Source organism: Falco naumanni, chromosome 2, assembly GCF_017639655.2.
Source record: "Falco naumanni isolate bFalNau1 chromosome 2, bFalNau1.pat, whole genome shotgun sequence".
Lineage (NCBI taxonomy): Eukaryota > Metazoa > Chordata > Aves > Falconiformes > Falconidae > Falco > Falco naumanni.
Window position 1 is genome coordinate 95,835,749 of NC_054055.1, and position 24,454 is coordinate 95,860,202.

General features: G+C 39.6%; 1 protein-coding gene across 3 annotated transcripts in view; it reads right to left on the reverse strand.

Annotated features, from left to right (window-relative positions):
• Positions 1 to 24,454, reverse strand: part of FRMPD4 (FERM and PDZ domain containing 4) — a 300,651-nt gene that overhangs the window by 26,375 nt on the left and 249,822 nt on the right. For all 3 annotated transcript variants that reach the window (XM_040582750.1, XM_040582751.1, XM_040582752.1), the window contains exon 5: positions 5,259 to 5,304. In XM_040582750.1, coding sequence (XP_040438684.1) covers positions 5,259 to 5,304 — 46 coding nt within the window. The remainder of the gene's footprint in view (positions 1 to 5,258; positions 5,305 to 24,454) is intronic.

The following is a 24,454-nucleotide window of genomic DNA, read 5'->3' on the forward strand; positions in this document are numbered from 1 at the left end:
TAAAATCAATCATTAGTCTAATATTAAATCTTTGTTAGGAAATAAGGAAAAAATGCATGACCAAAAAAATGTGTTGACTTTTTAGTCCATCCATCCCTAAAGGCAATTATATGAGACAAAATTTAGCAAGGAAATAAAACGTGAATAAGAGGACGAATTAAATTTATTAAGCGGAACAGTACACAATGCCCAAAGGCAAACTAAATACTGCCATTCATAGCTGTGAGCAAGGCTGAAACAACTGCACTGGCTCCCAAGAGCATTGTAGAAGAGCCGGTAGGGACATGGAAGAAATAACGTGGAGAAGTTTTACCATGCGGTAATTTGTAATAAGCACAGGGCACCTATAGATCATTATCAGGAGTATTTCTTAAACTCTTGGCACAAATTTAATTGCCAAAATAGTGGTCAGATTTGTGTTATCTTTTAAAAATTGGTGATCTATCATAGACAATTAAATTTTATTACTTGCATTATTTGTATTTTACTATTTTTAGGTGGTAACCACAGCCTGATCATTTATCCCATACATGTATAACATGTACCTGTGAGGTGGGGAATAGCCAAATCTTACTTTAACGCAGGCATTGAGAAAATCCAATCCATTCCATCTATAGTAAATGACAGCCTAGTTTACTGTGATTGTCCCAGAAAACATGAGCGAAACCACAGGTTAGCTTCACAGTTTTTGGAATGATCAGACATTACAGCTTGTCTTGTGACAAGATGGGCCTGGGCCATCTGTTTCTGTGTTTATTAAATGTGGAGGTCCTCCACAAAATCCCCTCCACTGGCCTTTTGGGACCCTGCCTCTCCAAAGTTCAGCCCTTTACATTCATGGATTACTCCTTTACATTCATGATTACCTGTCATACACAGGTGACAGCTCTTAATCAAGTGCAGAAAAGTTCAAAAAAAGTCAGCCACGCCGTACTGCTTCCAGCCCTACAACTGCAAGGATGAGGACCTTTGGGAATGAAAGAAACCTTCACCCCATACAAACCCATGCTGAAATGAACAAACAAAGGACTATATGAATGATAATGGACCTGAGATGGGAGAAAGGGCTGATCAAGAAGGAAAAGAGAACTAATGGCAACTGCAGTGGCAGGGCAGGGAGGAAGTGTAGCGGGCAGAGGAAGAACTCCAAGGACAGGATGAAGGGTGGAAGGGCTCTTTCTTTTACACTCTGCTGAAACAACTGATATAGAAGTTCATGCTGAACTTTCTCACAGTCTTCACTGCTGAAACGATCATGTATTTCGTACAACTACACTCCAGAAAAAATCACGTAACTTAAGAGGAAGCCTCCCAGAAGAAACATCAGGAGCAGCAGTGCTCACTGGGATTTGCACACAGGTGGAAGAACAAAGGCTGCGCAGCACAGGTCTGATATGACAGGAGGCTGCTTCAGACAGCAAACAGTGGTTGGACAGTGGCCGTGGACCAGCCAGCACTTCCAGGAGGCAACACAGTGATGGCAAGATTGTCATTTAACCACACCGTGATCCTCCCCTGTGTGGGATTAAATGTACACATTCAAAGAAAAAAAGCCATCATTTCTACACCAACTTCACAACCTCAAGCAGTCAAAAACCAACTTGTTCAAAATGTACATGTCTGATTTCCAAATGATTTCTAAACCTACACCTTCTTCACCTATAGTCTTTTTCACTTCAGATTTTTAAATCTTTGTGACAAACCTGTTTCTTTTTTATACCTTTCTTTACAACCACAAGTCCAGATATGGTATTTGTTGCTGTTACACAACTCCAGAAGGCAAAGCAGTATGAAAAATACTGTAAGACTCCATAAGATTGTTGCCACAATCATTACAATCCATACATGTGTGTTATCATAGGCTTTCTGCAAATATTGTATCTCAGGTATGTAACTGTGTTATAACAAGAAGCATCTCTTTCAAAACAGAAAAAGATTTTATCCTTTTCCCATTGCAGAACTTATGCAATGCAAAATTGCCATAGATCTCAGTTGGGCCTGGACTACTCCAAGGAGTTTAAGAGAATAATCATGAAAGCAACTTATCAAATGATCTCTAACATAAAAACTGAACAGATATCAAAACAGGCGAGTTATTTGATTTGAGTAATGCTGAAAACATAGTAAAGCAGCAATAAGAATGATAGATGCTTTACAGAATAAAATAGTCAGAAATGATAATCAAATGCCATACTTTCAGAAATAAAAACTTTAACTGCTTCACCTGCTTTAGCTGTTCAGTGACCTCCTTATGAGCAGTGGTGATATGAACCTAGCAAAGTTTTGTAGATTGATGGAAAGAAAAAGATAGCCTAATGCTTTGTTTTGGTCATGATTAAAATTAAATTTTAATGAGTTTAAGCATTAAACAAAACGGAATGCACTTAAGCAAAAATGATCCGCAAAAGCTTTCAAAAAGTACTCAGTGAACTACAGAATTCTGTAAACCTAGATAACATCTACTTTCACCTGCAGTCATAAAGGACGGTTACTTGAAAGCATGAAAACAAAACACTCTCAATAGCACAAATAAAAACAATAAAGAAACAGCACTCTTGTAATCCATCCCTGAAGATACTTTTCATGCAATTATAGGAGAAAAAAAAAGGTTTTCCATCAAGAAGAGAGATCAATGAACTGTTTGCAAAGAAGTATTTCTGCCAAGAACGGGAAAGAAATTCAGTCTTTATTTAAAAACTCTTACTTTTCCTTTGTCTGGTTTCTACTTCATCTTTCCAGTTTTATTGGAGAAACAGTAAAAGGAAAAAATGGATGAGTTAAAATTAAAGAAAAGGGGAAAACACATGCACGATCATTTTCAAAGATATAGATATTGTTTCTAAACTGTAAGACAAAATATATTTGCCAGAGGACCTCCTGCATGGAAGACCAGGACAGGTACACAGTTGGAGTGCAGCCACAGCCAGGATAGCAGAGCTGAGAGGGATGTCTCCCAGCAGGCTCAGGCACTACTGACAGTAACGTTACAGCAGTATGAGGGCCAGCACAGACCAGGTGTTCAAAGGGACTCAGGAGTCCCCAGGAGACTTCACAGCCCAGGGTTTGCATAAACTGAGGGACCCTGCACTACTTCAGGGCTTAAAGTTGGCGGCACACACTGGCAGCATCCTGACTTCTCCCTATTCCACTGCAGGAAAACTTGGGCTTGAAAGTGGTAAGGAAAGGATGCTATAAATCAACAAGACACTGCTCTGGACAGGGAGGGAGGTACAATAAGAGTGCACAAACCAGAGGAGATTTGCAGGGTGCAACAGTCCTGCAGTTGAGGTTATTCCAAGTAGGCTCATGCCACTGAAGCACCTCGACTTTGGGATACAAATGGATCAATCAAAGCTAGCAACAATACGCATACATCAATTGTATCTTCTGACTGCTCTGTGGACATTCTTGGGGAAACAATCTTCAGGCGTACATGAGATACAACGTCCATGATCCCCAAACCCACGTGTGCTTTGTCTGCTGAGGTGGAGCTGGGGGACTCTGACAGACACACCAGAGTGTGTCAACACAAATACGTGTACAAGATGGGCACATCAACCCAAATGGCTGACAGGACAGCAAAGTGTTTCAGTGCCATTCCTAGCTCAGTGATATCTAGAGATAGTTCAGTTATTGATTAGCTTTTTCTAATTTTTTGCTACATAATGAGAGGAGAAGATTCTGCCTTGTCAGGTCTCAGACAGGGCTTGGACCCAAAAAGCTGGGAAGATACCAGGTCGTTATCTTCCTTCTTCTCCAGGTCAAAGGCTGGAGGAGGACCGTACCTGTGCTGTAAGGTCTCCCAGTGAACACGGAGTGCACAGTTCATTTGGGTTTCAGCTTCCCCCATGCTCAGTACATACAGGCTTGCTCTCTTACCAGCAACACAGCAGTAATGGGCCACAACACCTCACAGACATGTAGTACTGCACCTTACTGTCTACTTTTAAGTGCTATGGGTACCTGCACTAAAGCACATGCCCTTTCTTCACCTGACATTTAAAGAAAAGAATGAAGCCTGTCAACAGATGAAATAAGGCAACCTGCATAAAAAAGGCAAGTGGGTGAGGATTTCTTTTCCCCCATATTATATATATTCCCTGTGATGTAAACCGCTGGCTGTAATCCAGCAAGCTTTAAAAGCAGTTAGGTTTCTCTGTTTAGTCAGATCATCACTACGTTTTCATTGCAGGTGCCTGATGTCAACCAGATCTCAGATCATTCTCCTGCCAGCGGTCATATTGCAGCGTGGCAGCCCCTGCCTGCTTTTGCTGAAGAATGCATGCTTTTCCCCCATGATTTTTTTGCTATGCAGTCTGGCTTCTAGGAAGGGTACAGGACCAGCCCAACTACACAGCCACCTCTAAACTAGCCAGAAAGGCTAACAAGTAGTACAAAGCCACACAGCACTGGCCAAGTTGCATTTGCAAGATGCATATTTTGGCAGCCTCCTCAGATAAACTTGTTTTCACATCTTTGTGTCAAATCCATCTCATCTCTTATTCTTGGGTGAAAAGAATGCAATTGTCCCTTGTTAGTCAAAACTGGTGTGTGTCAGGCTAGCCAGCAGGGAGCTGAATGAACCTGTTGAACCTGAAATCACTGCTGATTCGTGGCTGAGGCCCCTCAGCAGCCTGCACGGTGTGTACGGCTGTGGATGGATGTCTGGGAAGAGAGAGATGTGCTTCCTGCCCTGGCTTGGCTTCTCTCCTTTTTGATGGGAGATGGGTTTGAGCTGACAGGTCATGAACCCACTTTCACAAGCCACTGAGCGAATTGCAAAGGCACATGGCATCAGCCAGCTCTGAGGTGGGCTGTGCTTTCTCCTGGTCCCTTCAAGCCAGCCTCATGCAATTGCCTGTCTGGCTCCTCTCCCCTCACCTCCACATGCCCCGAGCCAGAGATGCAGACAGAGCCCTCCTTGCACAAGGCAGAGCTGGTTTGATACAACAGTGTAACTCTGTGGGACTGAGGCAGAATCAAGAAAAAACCCAGGAGCTGCAACAGATCAAAAATTGAAGCAGAACACAGCAGCCTGCTCTACCCATCTTCCTGGCAGAGTATTATTTAACTTGCTAATGCAGTCTTTGAGTGCAGGACGCAGTAATGCAGTCTTAAACATCACCTTTAAGAGATACAGCCCTTATCTCCCTTATTTCTTTTTATTGCACAGATAAGGTAGAGACATAGAATATATACAGAAAAAAAAACATCTATGTTGCTAGGAAACTAATTCAGAAAACACTGAAAATACTTACAGGGTAAGGTTGAACAACAGTAAGGAGGATTGATTCTTTGCAGCTTCTACAAAAAAAAAAAAAAAAGAAGTAAAATCAAGTAGAGGTTCATACTTCTATTCACTACAGATAACCAGCTTTTTGTTTTAATGGAGAAAAATGCAGTAATATGGTAAAATGTTTATTACAATGACATAGCAGAGAACTACAGAGATTAATAATATGCCAAAATAACAATGGATATTAAAAATTAAGCTTTTTCCAATCTAACAAATTGAATTGTCTTTATTTTACAGTTTATATTATGAAATATTTGATTCATCAGAAACCTGCATGCTATAATAATGGGTTTCTGCAGCAAGAATGGAATAAGATTTGATTAATTCTATCAGTTCAACATCTATAGACTACTAATTTCTTTCATCTTCTTTACAAATGCAAGCCACTTTTTATACCATCTATCTCTTCTACAATTAATGCCAAATTTATCCGAAGACAGCAGTATTTTCGAAACAAAAATGAGGACAAAATTTACCCCCCATTTCTTGTCTAGCTTACCCTTTTAAATGGGTGGAAAAAGATTAATATTTGGTAAACACACTCCGTTAGAATTTTTATGTTTTTACAAGATTACTAAAGAAAGTTTTTTCTTTAATATTAAACCAGTCTTCTTTAGGATGGAACTAGCAAATGGAAAACATATAAGCCACTCTTAAAAAAAACCCAACTGATTTGATTTACAGGATAGAGAGAAGAAAATAATAGGAATCTTGCCATGATCAAGTGGTTTAGACAAATGACAAATGTATTTTTTGACTATTGGTGGGCAGTTGGGGGTGGTGGATAACTGGGACAAAGTAAGAGTAAAGTGGAAGAAGACAAAAGAAAAGCCAATTGGAGTCAATATATCTTGTATTACATGGTGGGTCAAATGGCTGCTGAGGACAGTATTAGCTAAGAAAAGGTCAGTTGCCATTTTGTTGCAATGGAGTTGATTTTCTGTTGGTTTTGCTACTTTCAAACACAATTAATTGTTTATTTATGTGACTTATTGCCTGGGTAACTGAAGTGCAACTGATCTGGCATGCCTGGCCTGTTCAGCAGAACTAAATAAAATAAATCACACTGTATTGGTCTTATATAGTGTCATCTTATATCCACATTCACACCACTGATACACAACTTAAAAAGGCAAAAAAGCAAAGAAAACAGAGGAGAGACTGAAGGCCCCGTGAGAAAATAGGGCTGGCAAGTCAGGCTATACTTGTTGAAGCCAACATATCACTGAAGGCCAACTGGGATAGCAAATTCTACTTCTGTCAAAGCCATCAGTCATGCAAGGGGCAACGTGTGACCAAATATCCCCTAACTAAAGAAAAATTTGCTAAGATTCAGTTTTTAATCCTCTTATTAGATATTTGTATCATTACACTAAAAGAGTATAGGTAGACTTCAAAAGGAGCGATTGAAGGCTTTGGCTGTTTGTGATGAGAACAGAAACAAAATTAAGTTAGAAAGTTTAAAAAAATTAATAAGGAGCTACACGTAGTGAAAACTAAATATTCTGCCACAAACCAGCATCATTTCATCCTCTTTAGATATAATCGTAACTAATGAATTTCCCAGGATTATCTTTCATTTCAATAAAACATGTTCCGAAGTTAAAATTATTTATTCAATCATGCAACAGGTTTTATTTACAGTGTTCATATTTCTAAAAATTTACATTCATTTCTAAGGTCTGTAAGCTATAGTTTTGGAAATCTCCACAGTTATTCTTTATTATTCTCCATTTTTTTTCTTGAGGAGTATAGTTACAGCGTAATAGTTTTAAAAAATATCAACCTCCATTCTGTTTTGCTCAACAACAGGATTCCCTGTACTTTTTTCTATTCTAACTACCACATTTTTGGGAATCTGAAAATGCATGATAAGAAATGTAATTTATTTCAAGAATCTCACAGTCATATATATGCTATGCACTTCTATCTGATTTGTCAGTGCTATATTAATCTAAGCATATGAGTAGACAGAAAAGCCCACAGCTGTTAGCTATGAGATAAACTGTGGCCCTGGGGTAACTACTCCATGCCCAACTGACCTCTTCAATTACTTCCAACCCACTAATGTATGTTTCTCATGCGACGTGAGAGTACCACTACCACTGCCTCCTGCGGTACAGCTACCTTAGAGAGTTGCCCTTAAAAAAGAAAATCAGCTTCTCCTGAGAATGTTTTTCAGCTCATTATTCTTGGATTAAACCTGGCCAGGTGCCAGTGCAGGTAAGATTCATTCCAGACTAACAAGAGCTTTTTTAAACCAAAAGGTCAAAAGATTTATTTTGAGGACAAGACTTTCTTATGGGATAATCACTTCCATTGGAATGATGCTAGACTCTGGACCATTCATTCAACATTCGAGGCTACAATAAGGTCAAGGAGTATCGGGACCTGAGCATGTCACACATACACAAAGCAGGTGTTAAGCACCACATACAGTCCCCTCATTATTCGAGAAAACATTTTCTATAAAACACATGCTACGTACAAAACACAGCACAGTTAAAAGAGAAATAAATATTTAATTATCAGCTTTTTGATCTGCAGTACTTGGTCACAACTCCACCACTCATTTTAAAACCTTCTCAACTCATGATGACAAAACTCCATACCACAGCACACCACTTTCTACTTCCAATACCGTTAGCAAAATCTATATATTTAAATGATAACCCTTGCACAGCACTGGAGACTGTCAATGGTACCATGTATTGTATCTATCACAGTAATGGAAAAACAATAGAATCATTGACCACGTACTGTAATCTGTAGGTTTTATATCTCAAATGTATGTGTACATACGTATATCCATGTGTGACACTAGAACATATGGACAGTTTAGATTAGATTACATGAACTAGGTGTGTCACCACACTTAAATGTGAGCTACTTCTGTTAAACAACTTCCAAAAGATAGTGGCAACAACTAAAAAGACAATTGCAATCTTACTTTCCCCTTGAAATAATGTCTTTTCTCCTTCAAGAATATGACTAAAAAAAAAAAAAAGTATATATTACAGTTATTTTACTACCTTTCATATTCACTTAACCACAACCTAAATATTTCTCTTTTAGATGAACGTACTTTTTTAGAGTCATTCAAGACCAAACATCTGCAACTCCAAGCTTGGACAACAGCTATGGACTTTTTGGGTGCTCTGCCATCTCACCAACACCACAATACAAATCATCAAGCTTCTTTCATTTCATGACATTAGACTCAAACGGTGATAACAACGCTAAAACCTGAAACCTCCAATGGGAATTTCAGTGATTCATCTCTTTGTCCTTCCTCATGCCCCGCGTGGTGATTATATTTGTCAGTTCTCCCTACTGCAGCTACTTAGGCTGTAACCAGAAGAGAATATAATATCGTGCACCTTGGGCTACGTGAGGCTACAGTGCCAGCCGTTGACTTTATCGGTGAACTTGCAGCTGGGAATCACTCTTTTCTGCTTCTTTCTAGGTGGAAGAGAGGAAGGGATGGGAGGGCAGACTAGGAACGTGGGGAGACTCACAGTATCTGAACCATATGGAACATGTGGCTCTGTTCTTTGTATGCATTCTACAGTAAATATAGCATATGAACAAAGAGAAAGTATATAAATAACCTGTACTCTCTCTTAAGAACTGAGAATGTAAAACATTGTTTACAGTAATTTAAAAGCTTTTAACAAATTTACATACTAGAGGAGCACTAGGTTTCTCTCCCATAAACTAATTATCTTCCACAAGATAAATTAATTAGGAATTGACATATAATAAATAATATAATTTACAGGGAATGCAATTAAGAAAAAACTCTCTTAATCATAACTTACCTCTGTTTCACTCACACTGAACATCAAATTCTGAAACTTTCTTGTTTTGGAATGCTATGTTGTCTGCTATAATCGGGATCCTGTTTCACTTTGGGTCTCACTATTGATAAGAAAGGTCTGAATTTCACAATTGGGGAGTGTGATGCCATGATGTGCAGTATGCTTCACACTACATTTTTGAAGTAAGGAAATGGAAATCAGTGGGTCAAAAACTAGCTACAAAATGTAACAGGTTACCTCAAATGCCCTGTTCAAAGCTAAGGGAAGTGGAACTCATCTTCAAATTCTAGCGCCTAGGTTAGAGAAAAATCATTCAGTATTTGAATGTCTGTCACTATTACGAAGTTTAAGGCAATACCAATGAACACAGAGTTTGCAAAGTCCCTCTATTATACCACATTTCAAATTATTTCAAAAGGATAATTTTGATTTCACTTGTATGTATGTTTTTACATAAATCCTATTTTACAATAGTTATATTCACTTAGGGTAGCTCCAAATTTCACTTGTCCAGAATTTTATCATGAGCAATGGTTCCTGTGGGAAAGAACAGCTTGCTCCAGAGATCTACCTAGATTTACTTCCAGGGCCAGACACATCTTCTGGAGGGGATCTAGGTGGGACAGATAGACCCATCTTAACCCAGTGTTGCCTCATCCTCCACTGTTATCATGCAGCCCCCCGTAGTGCACCTCCAGGTCCTGCAATGATGCCAACCTGCCTGAGTGGACTAGGGGAACCTTGATAAGCTAGTGGACAATCTCAGTTTTCACTGAGACCCATGAAACAAGGCAGAGGGACAGTGGAAGAGAGGCTTTAAGAAGATTATGCCTTTCCCTAAGACTATTTTAGTCACAGGAGAGGTAGTGCTGTGCAAACAGGAACAAATAAGCTAAAAGCCCACACAATCCAGCTCTTCTGCACCGGACAACTCCTTCAGTGAGAGCTGTGGTCTGTGTGGCTCTTCCCCTTCCATATCCAAAGGCAACATGGTAGTACACAAACTACAGAACATGTTTCCATGAGTCAGTAGCTTCTAACTGAGAAGTACAATTGATTAAACCAGGCTGGAACCCATGCTACTGCGGGCAGATCACTTCTGGCCTCTTGATTCCATCTGCCCATAGACAAATGTTGTTCTAGCAGCAGGTGAAGAATCTGACCTCTCTAAGCCTAGGAGGGAGATATATTCCAGATAATTTTTAGGGGAACACAGGAAATTATACTTTCTCAAGAGGTTGCCAATACATGGCACAAGAACTGCTTGAAGGGTGGCCAATGGGATTTCAGTCTCTGCCTGTCCAGCTGGCTGCACTGGCCTCTGGGAAGTCTTTCTGAAGATCCTGTACACAGCTAGAAATGGGTGTTTCTGCCATCACGCTATGCAGGCAAGGCAGGGTATGCCACACATGGCATTACATCCCCAACTCCACCTCAGAAGACAGTTGCAGGAGTGCAGCAGGCAAGAAATGTAGCAAGAGGTTCATGAAATAAGGTAGGCTACCACGAAGGTGAGGTGTGGGGTCTGGATTTGGGCAGGAGGGGTAACATTGCACAGTATATAGATATAGAAGATGGTACATGAGGCCAAGGTCTTGTTTTGGGGGAGGACACATGAGGAACAACCTAAGAGATGAATGGGACCATTGAATTAGATGCTGGTTTTTTCTGGGCATGACAGAGCACAGAGCACAAAGGTCTTCAGGTCTTATTGTTGGAGATAGGAAGGTTGTGTTGGAATCCCTGGTATTCAGAAGGCAGAGAGATCACACATTTGGAAAGCTGGTGGCTGCTTCGTTTACGGCTGTTAATGGTATTACCTGCCCTTAGCCCTACTGTCAATGCAGTGAAATACTCTTGACACCCAAGCAACGTGAGCTTGTGAACTCCTGAACCCTACAGTTTAATTTGAATAGCCCTGCTGCCTCACAAGGTCCTTAAAATTCAAGCCTGCCATTACATATATGAAGACTTGCAGCAGCAGAAGCAATCTGCACAAGACGCTGGGAATTTTACAGGATTTCCGGTCAACTGTCTGAATCCTAAAAAACATGTAAGTAATGGATGCTTGAAATGACCACTGCCACATAAAGCATAAAAGATAAAATGGGATTGTTACTGCACTGCAGGATCAAACAGCAGCAGAAACACAGCTGAGAGAAAAGATACTGTGATTTGAACATAAATAACTTCAATAATAGCATACAGAAAATTACTGTCAAAGCAAATTACATTTTATATAAATGTTCGTCTTTCTTTTAAAGGTCTGGCATGGTGTGAAAGTCGATCTTTAAAATTGTCACAGGCTGCAGCTGGCACTAATTGGAACCCTTGTTGGCAGTCTCCATAAGAGGCCAAGAAGCGAGCGTGTCTGCAGGCTAAATTACACTTGCTTCCTCCGATAGAAGTGGTCCCTTCAGATCAGGGCTGTGGCACACTGGCGGGCTTTCATACAGAAGATGCCATTTCAGATGCCTCTGCAGTAAAGGCTTTGAGAATAAAAAAGCCTCCTGTTCTTTAAGCCTGTCCATCTGTCAAGCTTTCACATGTACCAAATTCACTCCTTTTTCTCCTTTATTAACACTGTGGCAAGTTGAGCCCTATAAAGAATTTGTTCTTGAATTTCAGTGCTTTATGAAGACCTGTATTTACCTCCAGCCAAAATAATCCTCCTCTCCACAAATACCCAAAGTTGTCCAGTTGCTTATATTCTAACTTTAAGGCTATAATCTTTGTAACAGAGTTACCAAAACGTTAGTCAAACAGTAAATACCTGTGCATGCTGTACAACAGTGCCTTGGTAAGGTTTCTTGAATATCAAGAGCAGTGTTACACTGCTATCTAACTGCTGAGCAATGTTACCTGCAGTCCTCTACCAGACAGTGCCTTACCATCTCCTTCTTACTACATCAGTCTTCAATTAATTCTGGAGGGCAACTCTTCATATCAGCAATATGCAGAAACCTCTACACTGACTGGGCCACCTTCCCTAGGCAACCATTCTGCTTTCACAGATCAATGATGGTCTTCCTCAGACCCTGAGAGAACTTGGGGTTAAACCTCAAGACAGAGTAGAGGACTTATTGGGAGTTACTAACTCTGGAGTTGTCTACTCCAACAGAATCAGTATTTGCTCATTTTGGCGAGTATAAAAACTGAGAACCAAATGGGCATGCATGTATATCTGATGGATTGAGACTTTCACCAAGTCTGATCATTAGCATGCTACTGCCACATGGTCACAGCATAAATTACTTCATGCTGCATGAAGATGCCATACTGCCAAGGAGAAAAATGTAGTGCTTACTCCCCCATTAATTAATTGTTCAGCTGTCCTCTTCTAATTAGACTTTCTGCACATTAGTTTTAGAGGATCAAAGGCAGATAAAGCGGGATGATATTGGTCTCTCAGGCCACTCATGCAGGCCAACGTTTCAGTGCTGGTTTTCCTATCATTAACCGCCAAAGCCTCGGAAGCTCTGAGGAAAAGTTAACTCTCAAAGTGTAATAAACAAAGTGCAATATAAGCCAGCCCCAAGACGTCTATTGATGAGACAGCTTTAGGAACAGTGCTATGAAGCTAGTATACACTCCTATCAAAGTAAAATATTTAGCAAGCTGGGTGGTCTCACCACGGAAAGGGAAGTTCCACTCTCCTGAAAACTTCTCCTTGTCAGACAATATTGTTTCCATCAGACTGCAATGACTTTTAAATGGCATTTCTGTGATCATTTTGAGTGAGCCCTCTCAGACAGGGTTTCTAAGTGAGCTAAGTGCAATTCTGTTTTCCTGTTCTGCAGCTCGCCCTGTGCAGAAGCCAGCAGGTATGCAATGGCTGCCCGCTGCACAAACTAGTTGGGTGTGTTAAACCCATTCAATTAACTTGGGATCCCTTATCTTTTATACTAACATACTGACTGAGGACTTTCAGGAACTCAGACTGCAGTGAAACACCGAGATTGCAGAACAAAATGCACAACATGGTAAATATTAACTGTTCCACAAAATCCAACCCAATGCTGACATGAAAGATTATGCTTCAAAACTGTAGCAAGAAGTAATTCTCTGGTGCAGCCACCAGAGATCTAGCAATGATTACGAAATCTATTCCAATGACCCTGTAATTTTTAATGTCAGCCTCCAGAAATGGAGCCATCGTGACTTTCTTGGAGTTGCATACATGGTCACAGCAAAACCTAACTGGAAAAATGTTAAATGTAATTACAACATTCTTGTTATTTTCTAAATTTTTGTAAATATATCTGGATCTTCAAACCAGATTCAGAATTCATTTACCTGGGAGAGGGGAAAAAAAAGACTACAAAACCTTGAGTGCTTTTCTGTACAGGTCTTACACGTTCTTCTGTATTATCTGTATTAGATTAAAAGAGGCTTTCTTGTGCTTCACTGAATTTCCAGCAGTTGTTTAGACATCTTGATGCAGTTGCAAAACCACTTGAATTTTTACTGTGGTAGTGGAAACAGACAAAATAATGAAGCTTAAAAGAATGACGGAAATGATGAGGTGACTTTCCAAACCTTGAAAATTGGTGTTATTCCACTCACTCATCTCAGTGAAAAAGAGAGATTAACAATACAATCTAGCAATTGAAAAGGATGTCTCAGAGGGCAAATGCAACTCTAATAGTCACATAATGAAGCCTTGTTGGTCTCTTTTTTTTTTTTTTTTCTTTCAAAGAGACACAACATAAATTTTCACTTACAAAAGAAATTCCCTCTTCTAATGGTTTATTTTTAATGTCTTTCTTTTTGCTGACACTATCTTAGAACAGAACAGTCATCCCTTAACTTAATAATTCTTTTCTCTAGTCTGGCTGCACCAGACTTCTCATGCCCCATGGGAGGTGAAAGTTTCGATTTCATCGATGCTGGGCTACTTTTTTTCATTTTAAGTGGCAGAGAAGGATGCTTTAGATGAGGACATCTTGACAATGGGGAAAAAGAATAAAAGAGGAATAATAATTCTTTGAATAGCCACACAGTATCAAGGAAAAAAATCAGTAGCAAAAGACCAACAGCTATGGTGATGGTTTGAGAATACACTAAATCAGGCTTCCAGCTCTGGACTGAAAATTCTGCGGCCGTGCACTGCACAGCTTTGGAGCAGTGTGTGAACAGGGTCTACCAGTTCCAGTATGCTCAGAAACTTCAACAAAAGAAATTTCATACAGGACCAGGTATTGTCTTTCCTTCAGGAAATGCCATAAAGTTAGCATAGAAGTCAACAAAAACTTCATGGCACATCTAATGGCTAATTTCACAGAAATGTAACTCTGTGCCAAGGTTAAAACTGCACTGGTGATTGAACAAGCAAGGTGCAGCTCTGCTACCACAAACCATGAAACCAGAGCTGGACTGACAAGTGACTGCTTGTGGCCACAAAGACATGAAAGGATGTGAAAGGAAGTTTGCTTGCTGTGATGGTCACAACATCTTCTGGCAGCAGGCAAAACACTGCTGCCTTCCACAATGAAATCCTGCCTCTAGCGGAGCTCATCTTTGCCCGCCAAGTCTTGACAAAAGTTAGGCACTTGATATGCTGATATTGAAGAATGCAAACATTGCTCCATTAGTGCTTCTACTCTCCCAGCACTCTCCCCCTACTCTGATTTTCATCAAAGGTAGACATACTTTGGACAGAGAGTAAATTTACCATATATGCTGATGCAGCATTTTGCACAGTGAAATTTGGTTAATCTAGATAGTATGGCAGTTAAGAGATCAAAAAAAAGAGTAATTCAATAAAATGCATTATCTAATGTCAAACACTTTGAATAAATAATTACAAAAATGAATTAAAATAAACAATGGTATAAACTTGTTGCTTGTTGCTGAGAAACAAGGAAATCATGTACTCCAAAATCACATTTCAAATGGAAATAACAAAGTGAAATGAAAGATAGTTGAAGATGTCAGAAACTGTGCAGAATCAATGCCTGCATCACTAAGATTGCAAAAGAAATCTATGGGAGTTACCTATTGAAGAGGAGGAAAGATAGCTAAAAAGAAGAAAATCTTAAAAATGTTTTTATTATGTGACAAATTAACCTTAATCTTTTTTGATCAGAGCTTCATTTTCATATGTACTGAAACATTACAAATAATTACAGTTGCTGTTCATAATCTGTATGGCGCTGGCATTTTCACTTTCAGGTTAGGGCATTGTGTATGACGCAGTAATGAAAGGTCAGGTGTTCACATACATCATTCCTGCAGCTATTCCATTTTTTTTTTTCCTTAATGCTTTTCAAAAAGCAGACCATCAAATACATTTGATGATCAGATGTTGAATGCTTTAAGAGCATCTTGTTTTAAAGAGTTATCTGAGTTTTTATTAATAATGCATAACATTCACATAGGACTATTTTGTGTCGGAAGTCCTTCACAGGCATTATCTTAGCCCTAAGTAATCCAGCCAATAAAGAAAAAGAAATTAAGAACAGGAAGACACATTCAGAAGTGAGATAAAGCTCTTGAATTCTGAAGAATATTGTCTTTTCAATCACTATATTATATACTGTTGTCAGTTCAATATTATTTGCTTTATTATTGTTCCTTAAGAAAAACGCATTCACTCAAAGAGTAAATGGCATTTTTCTTTCAGTTGTCTGAACACTATTATGTTTGCTTTTAAGTTTTATCTGCTTTTTTGGAACCAGACGATCTGATCCAATCTACAAGCATCTCTAGTCTTTGTTATGGAACACACTGCTATCATTATGTTTTAGATAATTAAAGATTGACAGAAATAGTTTTAAGAAATGTTCCAACAAACCAAGATTCATTCAATTCTTCATTAAGAAAAGTTTCAGTAGTTCATGGCTTCAGTTTAGTGGGTCCTTTATTATAATAATTATTATTATAGCTGCAAGTTTAGACAATTGATGGAGACTGAGCTATAGAGACTAATGCAGAATGATTTTTGCTTACTGAATCTGGAATAGAAAATTGTTTGGTCAGATGCCACCCGAAGCAGTATAAGTGACGGCAAATGTGATTTTATAATGATTTGGATGGGCAGCCAAAGAGGCTACTCTTCTTAAGGTATCATGCACATGGCACAGCAATTCAGACAGCAGCAGGCCTGATATGCAAACTGTTTGGCTATATTTGTGTCCCCACATGTTATTTAACATATTTGAGATGAAGACTTATATGAAGCAAAACTGACTCAGAATTGTTGCCAGCCAATTAACCACTTGCTTCTGTTAAATTGCATTAGTTATTAAAAAGTACTGCCATGAATACATGCCATATATCCAGAATGTTTAAAATTCAAAGCTTCACCCCTCTTTTTTTTTTTTTTAAGGATGTGTTTATTTATTGTGCTAAAATCAATAAGACACGATTTTAAAATTCTTTTCTATTTAAAGCTCTGTCCAACCTTTCAAAATCAGATTGTTAATTTCCATTTAATACACCTCAATATTTATGCTGGTTAACTTAATAATGCATTTATGCTATTATACCCTTTATTTTCCTCCCCTTATGTATCACTAGAGCTACATAATTTGTTTTGCATTTTACTTGTGACAAAGAACCACTAACACAAATCTCACTGAAAAGTTACAAAACAAATGTATGTTGCAAGTAAATGTGGTCATTAAGATTAAAAAATACTTAAGAAGAAATTTTGACTTGATAAATACAAAAATGTTGCAAAATATAGGGAGGGAAGGAACATTTGAAAAGGGGAGAAGAAAATTACCCTGCAAACACAAACCAAGCATAAAATGCTGAACGGTTGCATTCTTCTATCCACACAGAAAATGAAGACATAATTGCAGTGCAGTCGGATGCACCAATGTGAGCTTTAGTCTAGACACGATGGGCAATAACAGCAGTAAAAATACGGTGCCGCTCTCTTCAATATCAGTTTTACCCTCTAGAAAATGCCCACACTTGCAGAGCCAAACCAGCACTTCGTTATCTGTACCAGCCAGATTAAAGTTCACTCAGGGATATGATTTGTACACGTGCTGCATTCAGACCAGCCCCAGCCCACCGCCTCTGCAGCACCGCTATGCTATGCGCTGCAGCAAAAAAAAAAAGGTGAAAATTAACCAGTTTTATCACTGTCCTCTCCTGCTCCTTCGAAGCTGTGGGTAAGTCAAGACTGAAGAGGACAGTAAAACGTCTCTGTTCTTCAGGAAAACGGTGAGGGGGAGGAGGGAATCTGTTCATGGAGGAGGCGAATACATAATTCACCACGCAGCTACAGCCAGAAGGTGGTAGGAGGGAAGATGGATATTGGTGTAGAGGAAAGAAGAAGAAAGGGCTGACTTCGTGCGACTTGCTAAACTAATTTTATAGGTATCTTCTAAATAATTTATCTGGTATACTTCTATTTTTTCATCCAGATTTACATCCCCTGTGGCTTGACGGGGTGCTCCTGCCTCCCCGGAGGGTGCTGCGCCCCGCCGCAGGCAGCAGGACATACTGGGGCTGTGCAGCCCTGCACAGAGGGGCCTGAGAGCCCCGGTGCCGGGGAGGGAACGCGCCATGCCCTGGCACAGAGGCTCTGCTCCTGGCATAGCTGCTCTACTGTGTGAAGCAATTATTTGACACAAAACACTTAAGCAAGCAGAGTCGTCCTACGCGACAGTGCTCTGCAAGCACCAGCCGCTGTACCAGAGGGGTGAGGGCACACCTGCTGCTGCCCCTGGCTGCAGCTCTGGAGTAGCCTGTCAATAGCCAGCTCTGGGTCAAGGCCAGCGCTGCCAGCCAGCGTCACGCTCGCTGCCCGCAGGTTTCTGGAAGGGAGTGTGGAGACATTTGCCTGTAAATTGCAAATGGGCCAAGGTGAGAGACCGCAGCTGAGCAGCTCAGTCTAGCCAGCACAGCCAACACCCCAGCAGCCATCCTAACAGGACTTTGGTGGCAAGAGTCACCTCAGGCTCTCTAATGGCATGAGTAACCACAGCTTAAAGGACTTTTCTAGATGATTTCTGTAATGAGAGGGACAGCTGCAAATAGTTTCTCCCATCTTCAGCATGGCTAAAGGTGGCTAGTTAGGGCTAAAGGCCCGACTTTAAATAGCTGGAGCTCATAGGGGTGCATTTGCAATCAGGTATGGGAGCAGTTTCATTGTTCAAAAACAACCCCAGCCTCTCACACGCACTAACAGACCAGAAAGCTGCTCGTGGGCTGCGCATGGGGGTTTAGACACCTCAGCTCCACTGCCTGCCTGTGGGCACTGCAGGGCTTTTGTACTCTGAGCCAGCTCAAGTGTGCCACATAGAAGTGTCTCCCATGTAAGCAACCGAAACAACTTCAACAAGTCTGAAAAGCAGGTGATATCAAGGTTTCTCTTCTACAAAATAACTCCTATAAAGAACAACCCTAGAGGTTCGCAGTTTCCTTCTCTTGGGTGAACATCCCATTCTCCTCTTGAACAGCTTATACTTCTGTTTCATTATTAGTAGGTTGAGAACTTTCATTTAAAGCTCATTGATGAAGCCATTAGGCACTACAGATATCACTCACTTCAGCTGCACTCATGAGATAAGCATTAAAAAAAAAATCTTCAAAAGTCTTATCTTTCTCACTTGTACACACTGACAAAGATCTATCTGCACAAGAATAAATTCCTTGTTCCAAGGACGTGCATTAAAATTCAGTTCCCAAAGGGATATAACAGAGGATTTAGCATGCAAAGGATACATGTTCTTTAAAGGCTATATGTCAAACTGCAAGATTAAAAATAGACTTGTCAAAATTGAGTTTGACAGAAATCACTGTAACATCTCCTATGTTCCAATGGACATAATATTCTTCATTATGTAGTCACGTAGTAATTTTTCTGGGCAACCTGGAGACTTCTCTGGAGTCTAATTAGACTGCAAATGTGATTTTAAAAAAGCAAATTAAACCATTATTTTAAAATTACATTTACTGCTGATGCGAAGTGCTAGATTATGAGTATTGGCTGGCAGTTTCTTCACGTCTACAGGCCAGTAGTTTTTCACATACATGTAAGCAAGGAAAACAGTTATAGACTCCATCCTTATGCATAATTTTGGCCTTTAGGTTAAACCTGTCAGTGGTAAGTGGAAGACAGCAAGAACAAGATCTAAACAGACAGGTCACAGAACCCTGATAATGTATTTTTACCACCTGCAACCCAAACTAGATACAAAACTGGCCAGGTACATTTCACTAGTTCCTCATGTCATGTATGGCAAGAGAAGAATAAAAAAATAAAGAAGAGTTCTGTGATTCTACAGAAAAAATATTCATTTATTAAATGCCTTTTAAACCTTGCAAACCCTTTCTTAAAATTTATTGTCAAGATATTTTTTATTCCCTAATTCTGTCCTATCCTGACTTTTTGCATTTCAGTGATGCTAAAAGATAATCTCGGGGCACGAGCCCTACTTAATCTACGAAGTATCAACAGCCACAAAACCTCATAAAGAGGCAGGGGAGAGAAGTATCCTTATAGAATCCAATTCTCAAAGCTAATCATTAAAAAGAAATGTGAAGGAGGGAGATCAGAAAGCTCTGAGAGGATTTATTTTGTTCGCTTTCTTCCCTCTACCCTCTCCCCAGCTGCAGTCTCCCAAGAAATGTTCAAAGTTCATACCTTCCCTGTGGCTCTTCTGAGGATACGATCTCCAGAAGGCAAGTTTCAGGAAGGTCACCTATGAAGGGGATCTTTGCCTCTGAAAATCCAGAAGTTCAGCATTTGAACCACGTACTATTATCACTTTTTAAGGCAGTTAGAAACAATACTTTCTCCCAGTTCCTGTGAGAGCAGATACCTAACCTTTGCTTTGCTGTTCTGCATGCTGCTGATGCCAATATCATTAACCTATTCCTTCAGGCTGATGCACCTCAGTGTGTTGCAAAATGTGGTGTTGACTTTTTACTTCACTTGCAGTGCCGCCACTGCCTTGCTGTACATCAGGGCAGTGTCCCCGTTTGAGCAGAGGCCTGAAGACCTGTTCCTTTTACTGGTTATGGGCAAAAACTTCCAGGTGTCCCAAAGGTTACATATGTTTTGGCGGCTTGCATAATAAATTCATTGGTTACACAAAGCCAGCCATGGGAGATGCTTTGGATCCTTACAGCTATGTTACACTGACTTCAGACCTGCCACTACTTTTATCTCGCTCCAAAACAAAGATGTCTCTTGGGGAGGGATATTAAAGGAGTGGCAGGCTGCCTCGGCTGCCCCCTGAGCTTGCCATGAGGAGTAAGGGCAGAAGGGACAGTCTTTTCTTCCTGTGCCCTAGGCTGGCAAACATTCCAGCTCCTTCAGATGCTACCTACTGCCTGTTGGTCTACAAATTACTAAGAAGTAATTTGGAAAATTATACTGCTCTGGAAATGCATGAGTCCTTTCCCTTTGCAAAATAAGGGTGAGATCTGCGCACAGAGTGATTCCCATGCACTACAGTGAGGAAGGTGCAAGGGAAAGGGGAAGACAATGGTAAGCCTGTGGTTTCCACTTGAAGAATCCATATCATATATATTCATTAAGGAGGTCTTTGATTACATGTGCAGCCAGTGAAGGGAAGATGATGTTGTAGGTTACAGCGTGTTGCAGAGAAGAGCAGGAAACCAGAACCTGTAGGTTTCTGTTGTGCTGCTTTTAAGGGGGGAAAGGAGAAAAAAGACCAGAAGTTACCAAGAGTATTCAGGACTGTTAGGGGACGTCTAGAGAAATGAAGGGAGGGAAAAAAAAATCTTTTTTTTTTTTTTTTTAATTAAAAGGGTTGTAGAACTAAATCTGCCCCAAGAGAGAATATTCAGTAAACAAGTCATTGTGTGGTGTCTCTAATCTTTCCTTGAAACAACTGGAAACAGTCTATGAGATACAAAATGCTGGATTAAGTGGAATTTGGATCTGATTTGGTCTGGTGGTTCCTAAATTGTCATATTCCCCTTCCAAGTGATTAATTTGTTTTATAAAAGCTTGTGATAGTGCTCATATTCAGAGGTTACCGAGTACACACAGTACTGACATTTTTGGTTGACATTTGCTTCTCATCAAACTTCTGAACTTCGGCTCTCATCACTGAAGTATCTGTTATATGGATGTAACTGCAGAGTCCTCAATCTAATGAACTTTCTCTGTATAAAATGCTTAGCTCAGGAAGGAAGATGATTTCGCTGAAAACCACATTACAATATTTGTTGTAAAGAGGGGTGCTACAATTAACCACATATTTTGCTTTACTTATTTAAGCTCTACTTTCATAGGTCAGAATTTGAAATAGGAAGACATTTCTGATTCAGCCTGCTTTGGATTTCAATCTCTAACACTGTACTAAGGACTGGAAAATTAAACTGACTAAAGTAAGTAAAGGAAAGTAAAACCAGCAACATGACAAGCAATGACATTTGCCTTCAAAAACTTTCCCATTATTACTACTGAAAAGGCGGTAGTGATGATGCATATAAAGGTACGTCTTACAGTCCATCAGATAAATGGTTAAACTCGCATAACCCTTGTGAGGAAGAGGATGAAGACAGAAGTAGCAGAAGAGATGTGGTAGAGGCAGCCCTCCTGGGTATGGTCTCCCTTTCCTCCCTCTCTAACCTCCTTTCATAGTAACAGCCTCCGGAAAAAGAAGATGAACTGATTTATATCAGAAACTTTATCTCAGTGCTGTCAAACTCACACATTAAATAATGGTGTATCAAAGCTTACCATGGACTTAAAAGCCATGACGCCAGCTATGATAAACTTGTATCTTCTGCTTTTTCATTTTTGGTCTTTCAGAGCTCATGATTTTATGCTCTTTCTGCAGTTAACAGGACTGGGGTCTTCCATTTAAACAAGACTGGGATTTTCACCCATTCACATGAATGCCATGACTCATTACAAAATTACCTAATGGTTTAAATCAGACTCACAAAAAAAAAATACAGGGAAAGGACTTCCAATTGCCTGCTGTTGTTCAGTAACTACATAAAAAAATATCTACTGGGTTTTTCCTCTTGTAGCTAGAAAGCAAAGTTGAAGGCTGCTATTGCAAACTATGATAGCCCTCTGCTGCACCTCATGCTCCTCTGCACCCTGCCACAGAGATGCTGATATGAAATTGGTACAGAGGGTGATGCAGTGAAGAAATGGTAGTAAAGCTAGTGCATAGACCATCCTACTGAGGCACAAAACCACCATAAAAATTTTAAACCTCTACATGTTTTCATTTATTTACAGCTATCATCACTGTCACTTGTACAGCCATAAAACCTAACACACCAGAAACTCCTCTAGTGTCTCGCTCCCCTATGGTTTTGTTTTGCAATATATAGCATTACCTTAAAAATGGGTTTGGCCTACTTGAAATATCTAATTTTAACCTCGTGCTTTCTGAAGGCTTTGGTAGGCACCCAGTTTCAGAGAAGGGAGAGTGATGGGAAAGTGAAGGGAGAGAAATAGGAAGAGTGATGGGAAAGGGATCTGCAGTGGCTGGCGTGGGTAGCCACAGGGAATGGCATGTCACAGAACCACTCCTTGAATTACCCTAGATCAAGTAGGTAAATGGTTTCTTAAAGCATGTTATTCCACTATTTGACAGCTGTATCTTAAATAAACTGGCAGGCTATACTACAGCCACTACAAGTAATCCATGGGGTAATCCATAAACAGCCTGATTGAAATCCCCCTGAAATCCATCAAAAAGATTTCAGCAGGCTTTGGATCAGACTCATTTTGCTGGAGGATGAATGTTGCTCCGTAGTTCCCCAGAAAACTAAGCACATGTGGCAAAGCAACACCTTTCCTGTCACTTTTAAGAGATCTTTCTCAAATGTTTCCTTTAACAAAACCTTAAACAAGTACACACCTCTTAAGTATTTCTAGAAGCAGGCAGTATACATTTTAGCTTTTATAGTTATGGACACCTCTTTTACAGATTTAACACACAGAATATTTATCATACTCAGAGCTCTCCCTAAACAAAAAATAAAGTGGGCATTATTCTCTGTGCCTGTAAAACCAAATTCATCATCTCTCTCAGGTAAATAAAACAGAATTAATTCACAAAGCTGTAAAATTGCTTTATTTGCACTTGACTGTTTAATGGGTAGGAGTTTTAATAGTCCTGACACTGGTAGGATAGAGGGAAATAACACTATCACTACCATTGTATCATGTTTAATAATTGTAAAATGCTGTGGTTTGTTGCTCTATTTAAAATAATAACGGTATTGTTAAACAGCTATCATAACAAATGTATTTTTGACTGAAGAACCACTAACGTTAGTCTTCGTAAATAAAGCCAGAAATAAAAACACATGTTTATAATGATACTACCTACTTTGAAATAACAAAACAGTGCATTGGTGGTGCACCATGAGCAGCAACCAGTATCCTACTCGGAAATTTATATCATCCTGCCTCATGCATCAGATACCTAAATGAACAGTCTTGACAAGAGCTTTTTTTCCCCCTCCTTGTTAATGACATGTATGCAAAAGCACGGTAATTATTCTAAAGCAGCAGCTGAAGGAAAAACTCTCATAGAGCTATTGGTAATCTGTCATGAAAAGAGTACCAAGAAGACAGCAGGCAATTCAAAATCCTAGTATTTTTGGCATGAGACAATTTAACTGCGCAGAAGCATGTATTGAACAGTTAAACAAGTACATATTGGAATAGATTTTTAAAGTTTACTATTTACTCAATAGACTGATTTCTGTGAAATATATGAAGTATAACATATGAATACATTCTAAAATATGCGCAGTAAAGTAGCTATTCAAAGTAGCTATTGCATGCTGCCCTTTGGTAAAATGTCATCTTTCTAATTGAGGCATTAGGAGTAATATTGTAAATAAACTGTTGCTCAAATAGAAACTAGGTCTTAGATCAGTAAATCCTACCAGATTAAAGCATTTATGCCATAATCTTCATCACAGTACAATCAAACCAAATCATTAATTCTTCCTACTGTTTCTGACATTCAGAGGAATAATTGCCAAAATAGAACTTTTCCAAGCATTCAGTGCAGAGAAAAAATTAGTACTAAAAGCTGAAGAGAATGTGCTGTAAATTTTATACGTTCAGCACCAGGTACCAGAAAAGTAACTGCTTAACATGGTGCATTTGACTTCCACTCAAAAACCAGCTCACTAGCTCCAGTGAAATAATGCATACCTCAAAAAAAAAAAAAGAAAAAAGAAAAAAGAAAAAAAAAAGTAACGTCCTGCATAGGATCACTATCTGTTAAGGCTACAAGGCAGGAGAACACATCCAGCTACAGGCAAGCCTTTGAGAGATGTTCTGCGTGATGATAAGTGTAGGTAGACAGAACGTAGGCATGAGTGATAGTGAGCAAAAGCACAAAGAGCTGGAAGTTAC